At 40.4% G+C, this 11,619-nt stretch overlaps 1 protein-coding gene across 6 annotated transcripts in view; it reads left to right on the plus strand.

Annotated features, from left to right (window-relative positions):
- LOC126198859 (trans-1,2-dihydrobenzene-1,2-diol dehydrogenase-like) overlaps positions 1–1,776 on the plus strand; it is an 86,608-nt gene extending 84,832 nt beyond the window's left edge. For 3 of the 6 annotated variants that reach the window (XM_049935450.1, XM_049935453.1, XM_049935452.1), the window contains exon 6: positions 1,158–1,775. In XM_049935450.1, coding sequence (XP_049791407.1) covers positions 1,158–1,264 — 107 coding nt within the window. In that variant the 3' untranslated portion in view covers positions 1,265–1,775. Of the gene's footprint in view, positions 1–1,157 lie in introns of all 6 variants that reach the window. The other 3 variants (XM_049935454.1, XM_049935448.1, XM_049935449.1) reach the window with 2 other exon arrangements.
- The last annotated feature ends 9,843 nt before the right edge of the window (positions 1,777–11,619 follow it).

Here is an 11,619-nt window from a genome sequence, read left to right on the forward strand (position 1 = left end):
AATGTTCAGTTTGACAGTAAAGTAATAATGAAAGGGGCAAATTATTAATCAACACTTCTATTTGATTGTATGCTTATATAACATTAAAATTCTAATGGCAGTTGTAGAGGAATCTGTTCAGTGAGTTAAAACAAAAGCAGATACATAAAGACACTATCGGTCTGCATGTTTGTGGGAAATGCCTGGTGGCAGAACAATATTGCTGTAGCTGTTTCAGATCCATATAGATTGCAGTGTGTCTGTTTTTATATCATTTTTATATCATTAATGCAACAGATTGCAACAAATTCTATTGTACTGACATCAAGCTTTCCTTCCATTGTTCTTCACTGATTCACATGTCCCTCATCTTATTTTCGTAGTACCAAACCTCACATTATGTAGTGTTCTCATTGCCTCCTGCTTTCCACTTCTTGCTTTCTTTGTGTTGTTAATCAATGTTCATTTACTTTTAAAGCCTTCATTTAATGCAGTTTTTTTTTCCAATTTTAAGTCATCTTTCTTCTGCCCTTTTTTGTTTTCACCATCTTTCTTCTGCACTTTTTGTTTCATCTTATTCCTTTTTTGTGTTTTTATTTTATAATATATGTAAATTTTGCTTTGATGTGTCTTTTACACGCTCGGTATTGGTGTTAATAACTGTAAATGCTTCAAAATTATTGACTCTAGCTGTTAAATTTCAACTCAGGGCATGGAGTGTTGTTGCTGTCTCTTTCTTGCTGTATTTTATTTCTGTTGCACAAGTTCCAATATTGAAATGATTCTGACATTGTGCTTTCCTGTAATAAAATCCTCTGTAACTTTTATATAAATTGTTGGGTTCGTAGAGATATTGCAAGGCAAATGGAGATTACTTTTTAAATATTTAAGAGGATTGTCTCTGTATAATGTTGCATTTCTTGTACTTTCATTATTTGTCTGAATTGTGAGTGAAACTGAGATGACTTTCTGCACAAATATTCATCCTTTTACCTGTGTTTTAAGTAGTTGGAGCAACAGTTAAGATGCTGCAATTTGGAACAGAGGCTTTGTTCTTAACATTTTGGATTTGATACTGAACGCCATAACGCTTCTTATATTTTGAATGCAGTTTATGCATTATCAAACAACTTGTTGTACATGTAGAAATAATAACCATGTCATTTGATATGTTACAGGACTGTTGGAGAGTCCTAAAATAACACACGATGAGAGCATACTGTTGGCAGAATTGGAAGATGAACTGAGGAAAATATTGGGAGTGAAATATGAGTTGTATGAGTAGAAAGTTTTATCACTTAATGTATCAGACAAACCTTTTGTTTTGAACATCTGAGGAAAACACTAAATGTTGAATTCATGGGTCAGTCAAAGATATAGGCACATGTCTTCTTCTGTAATCATGAACACTTTTCATCTCTCACACTTTGTGTAATGTGATCATTTCATCAATCACACTGGAAAAATAGAACAGTATGTGACATTTTCTCAGTCTTTGTTGTCTTCATAAATTTATTGACTGTCCAGTTTATTTATTGGTTTGTTTTTTGTGTACCTTTAAGAGGAACTGTGATCTGTCCTTCATGGAACCGTGTGTCATTTACAGTATTTGTACAGTGTTATTCTCATGGCCTCTGCATTTATGAGGAGTATGAACTGCTGACTGTCACTAAATATAATAACTGCTCAGAAGTATTTTGTACTAGTATGAATGATAACTTATATAAGAGAAACATATTTAAACAGATTTCCTTGGTGTATATAAACATTACTATTTTACATTTTTGCTAATAAATTGTATTGTTGCAATAAATGTACGTCACAAAATATCAACAATAAGTATGTAAAAAAGTAATTATTTTAATCCATCAGTATTATGAAAACTTAAATTAGAAGTAAAATGTAACTATGCCTTATTTTCTTGAAAATACCAGTTATTGTTCTAGTAAGGATTTTTTGTGGCATGTGAAGGTAGTGGAGAAATGTTGACGTTCTTTCTCGGATTATCAGTTTATGTAAGAATAGGATCTCTGAAATGTTCATTTTAGTCAACCACAACAGAAAAATCAATTACCTTACACTGTGCTTCCTGGGCATAGCTCATAACTTGAAGTTTCCAGATACAAGCATGTGTTTCAAACTGCCTTTGCAAGACTGCACAGTATGTCTAAGAATGAGACCCTAAAACAAACTTCCAAAAGCTTGCCAATTACAACAGTATCTTTATTTTTGTGTTCTGCTGCCACTTGAGTAGATTTTTTATCTATCTAATTAAATAATGTTGTCAAATACCTTTATTGTTACAACAAGAGATGTTGTGTCGGACAGGCACAATGAGAAGACTACTTATGGGAGTAGCAAAGGTTGAGGCCAGGGGAATTATGGGAGCAAACTATATGTTGTAGGGAGAGTTCCCTACAGTTGAGAAAAGCTGATGCTGGTAGGTAGAATCCAGATGATGCAGTCTGTGAAGTAATCGTTGAAGTGAAGCACATCATGATAGGCAGCGTGTTCAGCAACTGGATGCTCCAGCTCTCTCTTGACCTCAGTTTGGAAGTAGCCATTCATGCGCACAGAAAGTGTGTTTGTTGTCAGGCCCATGTAGAAAGTGGTACAGTGGTTGCAGCTTACTTTGTAGATCACATATTTGCTTTCGCAGGTAGCCCACCTTTGATGGAGTAGGAGATGTCTGGGACATGACTGGAGTAGGTGGCATTGGGAGGATGTATGGGACAGCTTTTGCATCTATGTCTGTTGCAGGAAAAAAAGACTGAGGCAAAAGGTTGGGAGCAGGGGTAGAGTTGGGAGGGACTAGGATGTTGCATAGATTTGGTGGACAGCAGATATACCACTGTGGGAGAGGTGGAGAGGGTAGTGGGGAGCATATTTCTCATTTCAGGGCACAACAACAGGTAGTTGAAACACCAGCAGAGAGTGGCATTCAGTTGCTCCAGTCCTGGGTGGTACTGAGCCAGGAGAGGAGTGCTCCTTTGTGGCGGACTGGAAAGAGGAGGCACAAGAGATCTGTTTCTGAACAGCATTTTTTTCATTGCATTCTGGACTTTCCATTGTTTGACTCTTCTCTATTTGCAGAAATACACTTTGGTAATGTGTATAAGGCTTCTATGAACTACCATTGAATGTAGGGACCAGGGGGGGGGGGGGGGGTGTTTGCCACACATACACACCCTTCAAGAGGTAAAACTAAATTAAAATCAAATGGTAATTTTTCTTGTAATCTGCATTAAAGTTAAGCATTTAAATTTATATCTCAGGTAAGTAGTTTTTAATTTACCTCTGTATTCCCCAAATCACCACACTTCTTGTGTCTGGGAGAATGTCCAAAATTTACCAGTGTCATATACGCCCACCCACCTCTCCTGTTTGATTCTCGAATTTTGCTCACCAGATATTAGCAGGGTTTCCTTGTCTGCAGCAGGAGCTTCACGTTGTCCATTTGACATTTAACTGTTTCACCCACATTATTGCCGTTGGTATTGTTGTTAGACTGCTTGCCCAGAATTCATTATCCTATTCAAACAGTTCATCTTGACAGTGTTCAGGGTGGTGGTCTTCTGGAAAACAGGGAATACTCAGGAAATTACATTCTAAGTAGAAAAATCTGGAAAATCCCGGGGAATTTCAGGAACTTCATAAAACCTCATGTAATTCTGTGTTTCTAACTGAGCACTGACTTAGTTTTATAAGTTATAAATCACGGATTTTAAGATACTTAATATTACGAAGTGTGGTAATTACATGAATATTATTGCCTATAAAATATCTATGTTTAAAACCTGTGTTTAAACTGTTGTTTACGAGTAGTATATATCAGCTGTGAGGAAAGAAAGAAAGTTGTTACTGTATTTCTAACCCCCCCCCCTCCCCTCCTCAGCATCAGGAGCTTCTTGACACCATCTCCCTCCTCACATCTGGAAGCCCCAAGTGTGAGTAGTCACCCTGGTGTCGAGTTTTTCAGTTTTATACATCTTATAAAGAGCTTCAAAACTAACATTTTTCTTCTATAAAAAACCTGTTGACAAGGTGTAAGTGGCTCCTTACATATTACGTGAGCCAGTGCTTTTTTGTTCCTGTATTGCACAATTTCAGAATTTAGATTATTAAATATATTATTTGAAATTATTCACCAATTTTTACACATTCTCATCCAAAATGAACTATTTTGACGTAGCTGCTGTAAAGTCAAATTAGAAAGTAGAGATATTTCTGCATCAGTCATTTTACTTGATAAGTACAAAGTATTTTGATGGTTACTCTTCATCTTCAGGTGGTAAACTGATCAGAGTAAAGTAATTTTATTTGCTTACACAGCAGAAAGTGAGCTTTCATGGGCAGCCACACTTGTTGTAATGAGTCCTTTTGACTCCATAATAGCATATCTTTCATTGCATTTTTCTGAACATCAGTATGATGGTGCATCATTTGGTGACACGTGTGTGATTTTGTTTACATAACCATCCTAAATACAGCTGCATGTACTAGTTTAAAACTGAGGCATCTTCCTCAAATGTTTCCCTTTTTCTGATAATTCTCATCTCCATATCTGCGTGGAATTTTTCTGGCACACCTGTGACTGGTTACCTGTATTAACATGTGACATGTAGATACACTATGTGATCAAAAGTATCCAGACACCTGGCTGAAAATTACTTAAAAGTTCTTGGCACCCTCCATCGGTAATGCTGGAATTTAGTATGATGTTGGCCCACCTTTAGCCTTGATGACAGCTTCCATTCTCGCAGGCATAAGGTCAGTCACGTGCTGGAAGGTTTCTTGGGGAATGGCAGCCCATTCTTCATGGAGTGCTGCTCCGAGGAGAGGTATAGATGTCAGTTGGTGGGGCCTGGCACGAAGTCGGCATTCCAAAACATCCCAAAGGTGTTCTGTAGGACTCAGGTCAGGACTCTGTACGGGTCAGTCCATTACAGGGATGTTATTGTCGTGTAACCACTCCACCACAGGCCGTGCATTATGAACAAGTGCTTGATCGTGTTGAAAGATACAATCGCCATCCCTGAACTGCTCTTCAACAGTGGGAAGCAAGAAGGTGCTTAAAACATCAATGTAGGCCTGTGCTGTGATAGTGCCACACAAAACAACAAGGGGGTGCAAGCCCCCTCCATGAAAAAGACGACCACACCATAACACCAACTGCCTCTGAATTTTACTGTTGGCACTACACACGCTGGCAGATGACGTTTACGGGGCATTCACCATACCCACACCCTGCCATCAGATCGCCACATTGTGTACCATGATTCGTCACTCCACACAACATTTTTCCACTATTCAATCATCCAATGTTTATGTGCCGTACACCAAGCGAGGCGTCATTTGGCATTTACTGGCATGATGTGTGGCTTATGATCAGCTGCTCGACCATGAAATCAAAGTTTTCTCACCTTCCACATAACTTTCATAGTTACTATGGGCAGAGGTCATTGTTGGCAACTGGAATAAAATAATAATTGGATCCTTTTACTGGCCTCCCAATTCAGATGATACAGTTGCTGGAAGGTTCAAAGAAAACTTGAGTTTGATTTCAAACACATACCCGACTCATACGATAATAGTTGGTGGTGACTTTAATTTATCCTCGATATGTTGGCAAAAATACATGTTTAATTCTGGAGGTACACATAAAATATCATCCGAAATTGTGCTAAACGCATTCTCTGAAAATTATGTCGAGCAGTTAGTTCATGAGCCCACGCGAATAGTAAACGGTTGTGATAACACACTTGACCTCTTAGCAACAAATAATCCCGAGTTAATAACGAGCATCAAAGCCGATTCAGGTATTAATGAACACCGGGTTGTCATAGTGAGATTGTATATTGTAATCCCCAAATCCTCAAAAAAAAAAAAAAAAGCGAAAAATATACCTAGTCAAAACAGCAGATAAAAATTTGCTTGACACCTTCCTAAGAGACAATCTCCACTCATTCCAAATTAATAATATAAGTGTAGACCAGATGTGGCTTAAATTCAAAGAAATAGTATTGGCAGCAATTGAGAGATTTATACCAAATAAATTAACAAACTACGGAGCTGATCCTCCTTGGTACACAAAACGGATTAGAACACTGTTGCAGAAACCACGAAACAAACATGCCAAATTTAAACAGACGCAAAATCCCCAAGATTGGCAATCTTTTACAGAAGCTCGAAATTTAGCACGGACTTGAATGTGAGATGCCTATAACAGTTTCCACAATAAAACTTTGTCTCTAAACCTGGCAGAAAATCCAAAGAGATTCTGGTCATATGTGAAGTATGTTAGTGGCAAGAAACAAGCAATGCCTTCTCTGTGTGATAGCAATGAAGGCACTATCGACAGTGCTGCCAAAGCAGAGATACTAAGCCTTCCGAAATGCCTTCACAAATGAAGACGAAGTAAATATTCCAGAATTCGAATCGAGAACAGATGCCAACATGAGTAACGTAGAAGTAAATATCTTCGGAGTAGTGAAGCAACTTAAATCACTTAATAAAAGCATGTCTCCTGGTCCAGACTGTATACCGGTTAGGTTCCTTTTGGAGTATGCTGATGCATTAGCTCCATACGTAACAATCATATACAACCGTTCGCTCGACAAAAGATCTGTACCCAAAGACTGGAAAGTTGCACAGGTAACACCAATATTCAGGAAAGGTAGTAGGAGTAATCCACTAAATTACAGGCCCATACTGTTAACATTGATATGCAGCAGGATATTAGAACATATATTGTGTTCGAACATTATGAATTACCTCGAAGAAAACGGTCTATTGACACACAGTCAACATGGGTTTAGAAAACATTGTTCCTGTGAAACACAACTAGCTCTTTATTCACATGAAGTGTTGAGTGCTATTGACAAGGGATTTCAGATCGATTCCATATTTCTGGATTTCCGGAAGGCTTTCGACACTGTTACCACACAAGCGGCTCATAGTGAAATTGCGTGCTTATGGAATATCATCTCAGTTATGTGACTGGATTTGTGATTTCCTGTCAGAAGGGTCACAGTTCATAGTAATTGATGGAAAGTCATTGAGCAAAACGGAAGTGATATCTGGTGTTCCCCAAGGTAGTGTTATAGGCCCTTTGCTGTTTCTTATCTATATAAACGATTTTGGAGACAATCTGAGAAGCCGTCTTCGGTTGTTTGCAGATGACGCTGTCGTTTATCAACTAATAGTCATCAGAAGATCAAAACAAACTGCAAAACGATTTAGAAAATATATCTGAATGGTGCGAAAAATGGCAGTTGACCCTAAATAACAAAAAGTGAGAGGTCATCCACATGAGTGGTAAAAGGAACTCGTTAAACTTCGGTTACACGATAAATCAGTCTAATCTAAAAGCCGTAAATTCAACTAAATACCTAGGTATTAGAATTATGAATAACTTAAATTGGAAGGAACACGCAGAAAATGTTGTGGGGAAGGCTGCGTTTTATTGGCAGGACACTTAGGAAATGTAACAGACCTGCTAAGGAGACTGCCTACACTACACTTGTCCGTCCTCTTTTAGAATACTGCTGCACAGTGTGGGACCCTTACCAGATAGGACTGATGGAGTTACACCGAAAAAGTTCAAAGAAAGGCAGCACGTTTTATATTATCGCGAAATATGGGAGAGAGTGTCACAGAAATGATACAGGATTTGGGCTGGAAATCACTGAAAGAAAGGCATTTTTCGTTGTGATGGAATCTTCTCACGAAATTCCAATCACCAGCTTTCTCCTCTGAATGCAAAAATATCTTGTTGACACTGGCCTACATAGGGAGGAATGATCACCATGATAAAATAAGGGAAATCAGAGCTCATATGGAAAGATATAGGTGTTCATTCTTTCCGCGCGTTATACGAGGTTGGAATAATAGAGAATTGTGAAGGTGGTTTGATGAACCCTCTGCCAGGCACTTGAAAGTGATTTGCAGAGTATCCATGTAGATGTAGATGTACTTGCAGTGGATCCTGATGCAGTTTGGAATTCCTGTGTGATGGTTTGGATAGATGTTTGCCTATTACTCGTTACGAGGCAGTCTCTGTTAGTCAACAGAGAGGTCGGCCTATACACTTTTGTGCAGTACGTGTCCCTTCATGTTTCCACCTTGCTATCATATTGGAAACAGTGGACGTAGGGATGCTTAGGAGTGTGGAAATCTCTCGTACAGACGTATGGCACAAGGGACACCCAATCACCTGACCACATTCGAAGTCCATGAGTTCCGCGGAGTGCCCCATTCTGCTCTCTCAAGATGTCTAATGACTACTGAGGTCACTGATATGGAGTACCTTGCAGTAGATGGCAGCAGAATGCATCCAATATGAAAAACCCACGTTTTTGGAGGTGTCCAGATACTGTTGATCACGTAGTGTATGTTATGCCAATGTCACTGTATAACAGAGCAAGTCTCATTTACATTTACATTAGTATTTTACCTGTAAACACCAGTTCTTTAAACAAGTGAAGTTCCATGTATAAAACAGCTTCAAACATCTGATTACTTTACAAATGAGTTACTGTTTTGTGCAATGGAAACTCCAGGTGGGAATATGACAATGTAGAAAAATGTAGGTTGCTACGTACCGTAGAGATGACGCACTAAGTTGCAGACAGGCACAGTCAAGACATTTACACACAACCTTTTGGCTACAGCCTTCATCGAGACGAGAAACACACACTATTCAGTCGCACAAGCAAGCACACCTCACGCATATGTGACTGGCAGCTCGGGCCATGTTGAATATTCAAATGTATTTATATGTTAAGTATTTGACATTAAGCATCTAAGTGAGGAAAAGTTTAGAAAAGGTTTGAAATTATGTGTAAAGTCCCTTGGAACCCATTAAGTGCTCTCATCCTCAAATAATGGATAAAGTCAGAGTATTCGTATGCCATCAGTTATGCACCTCAAGACAAACACACTGTTTCTACCTGTAATACTTGTTGTATTGTGTTAAACTTTTAACATGAGGTTACACCTTGTGATGCTACATAGAGTTTAAGCCCCGTACTATGAAAATAATCCGTCAATCTACATATTTTTCTTGTAAGCTTAAGGTTCCTAATTACCGTTCTGCAGATAATCTATGTGATAAGCGTTGTATGAAAGTAATAATTTGAATACTAATATCAACTTCTTATACTGAGAAAATTGATCCGAAACACAAGAGAACATAAATTACTGTGGTGCCTTCAGTATTAACCACCAATCATATCACCAACATAGTAAGCCTTGCAAAAACCACAAAATTCCCTGTAGATAAAAATATAATTAAACAATTCTTAGGGAACACTGAAGAGATTATGGATAACAATTATGTAGTTTTTCTTTATTACTGCTTATTTCTTTTCAATGTTCTGTATAGTTTCTAGAAAGGTTATTCATATTTTTACTAGAGAATTCACACACTTATGACTTCTTTCTTTAATATCATGTTTAAATACTTTCTTAAAAAACTTTGCTATTATTTCTGCCTGTTCAGCACTTTGCTTAATACTCTGCTCAGTGTTTTGAAGAAAAAAAAATTAACTTTTTCCCTCTTCTCTCACTATGATTTTCCAAGACAAGCATCATGAGTCTATTACTTAATTTAGCCACTTCCTCATCTCCTCAAACCCAGAACCTCGCACAGAAGAACCCCAAAAGTGCCCCACTTGTGACAGGATACTTTCCGGGACTGGATCAGACTCTGAATGTGGCTCTCCAGCAGGGATACGACTTCCTCAAATCCTGTCCTGAAATGAGATCCATCCTTCATGAAATCCTCCCCACTCCACCAAGAGTGTCTTTCCGCCGTCCATCTAACCTGCGTAACCTCTTAGTTCATCCATATGAAATCCCCAAACCACCTTCCCTACCCTCTGGCTCCTACCCTTGTAACCGCCCCCGATGTAAAACCTGTCCCATGCACCCTCCCACCACACCTGTAACCCGGAAGGTGTACACGATCAAAGGCAGAGCCACGTGTGAAAGCACCCACGTGATTTACCACCTGACCTGCCTACACTGTGAAGCTTTCTATGTGGGAATGACCAGCAACAAACTGTCCATTCGCATGAATGGACACAGGCAGACAGTGTTTGTTGGTAATGAGGATCACCCTGTGGCTAAACATGCCTTGGTGCACGGCCAGCATATCTTGGCACAGTGTTACACTGTCCAGGTTATCTGGATACTTCCCACTAAAACCAACCTGTCAGAACTCCGGAGATGGGAACTTGCCCTTCAGTATATCCTCTCTTCTCGTTATCCGCCAGGCCTCAACCTCCGCTAATTTCAAGTTGCCGCCGCTCATACCTCGCCTGTCTTTCAACAACATCTTTGCCCCTGACTGACATCTCTGCCCAAACTCTTGCCCTTTACAAATGTCTGCTTGTGTCTGTGTATGTGCGGATGGATATGTGTGTGTGTGCGAGTGTATACCTGTCCTTTTTTCCCCCTAAGGTAAGTCTTTCCGCTCCTGGGATTGGAATGACTCCTTACCCTCTCCCTTAAAAACCCACATCCTTTCGTCTTTCCCTCTGCCCCCAGGGGCTCAGCATTCAATTGCTGAGTACGGGCTTGGCGACCCCGGGGTCCTGAGCTGGGGACTGGTCAGCGCCGCCAGTCTCCTGTCTCCGTAACCCCCGGACATGCTTCAGCGACCACCGTATGGCGCGGCGGTGGAATGTTGTGTGCTGCGGGGAATGGTAATCTTGGCTTGACCGCCTGGATTGCGAGGAAGGACAACCTCTATAAAAACCCCTCAATCTTCCGGTGTGCTCCGCGCCTATGAGATGCATGGCTGTTGGGGTGGAACAGTCGCAAGCGGGCAACCTCTGGGGCACCTGCCGCACCCCAGTTGTATAAGGCTTACTCAGGCACGCGGGGCTCTGTCTGAGCGGACCTTTCGTTCCCTAGCTGCTCGTGGGACCACAATGGACCCTTCGCCCTCTACGTTTCCCCCTACCAGTGGATTGGGTGGGCCACTGGTAGGAAAACACACCCAATCGAAAAAGCGACTTCGTGCTGGGAGTCCTCCAGCGCCTGGTGTTACTAGAGATTTATCAGACTGTCGTAACAGAGCACATGCTGATATCCAGAATGTGTTTTTGATTGTTAAACGGAAGGAAGGTAGCTTTGAGAGAGTTTCACCCTTTTACATCCACAAGGGTCTTGAGGGAATTGCAGGAACACTGAAATCTGTGAAGCGTCTGCGCAATGGGACTCTGTTAGTTGAAACTTCTAGTTCCCGTCAAGTCACTTCTCTTAGGAAAGCAACCTGTCTCGGAGAGTACGCTATCGAGACCGAGCTCCACTCCACTTTGAACTATAGTAAGGGTGTTGTGACATGTAGGGACTTGGTGGATATCCCCAAGGACGAGTTGAAATCTGAGTGGGCTGACGAAGGTATTGTCGATGTGCAGCATATTATGAAACGAGTCGATGGTGACCTAGTCAAATCCGACTCGTTTATTCTCACGTTCAATTGCCCGAGACTCCCGGAGCATGTTCAAGCGGGTTTCTTACGTTTGCCAGTACGGCCATATTTCCCCAACCCAATGCGCTGTTTTAAATGTCAGCGCTTTGGGCATACTACGTTGGGGTGCAATGGGATAGCCACTTGTGGTAAATGTGGTC

This window comes from Schistocerca nitens, chromosome 8, assembly GCF_023898315.1.
Source record: "Schistocerca nitens isolate TAMUIC-IGC-003100 chromosome 8, iqSchNite1.1, whole genome shotgun sequence".
Taxonomy (NCBI): Eukaryota; Metazoa; Arthropoda; class Insecta; order Orthoptera; family Acrididae; genus Schistocerca; species Schistocerca nitens.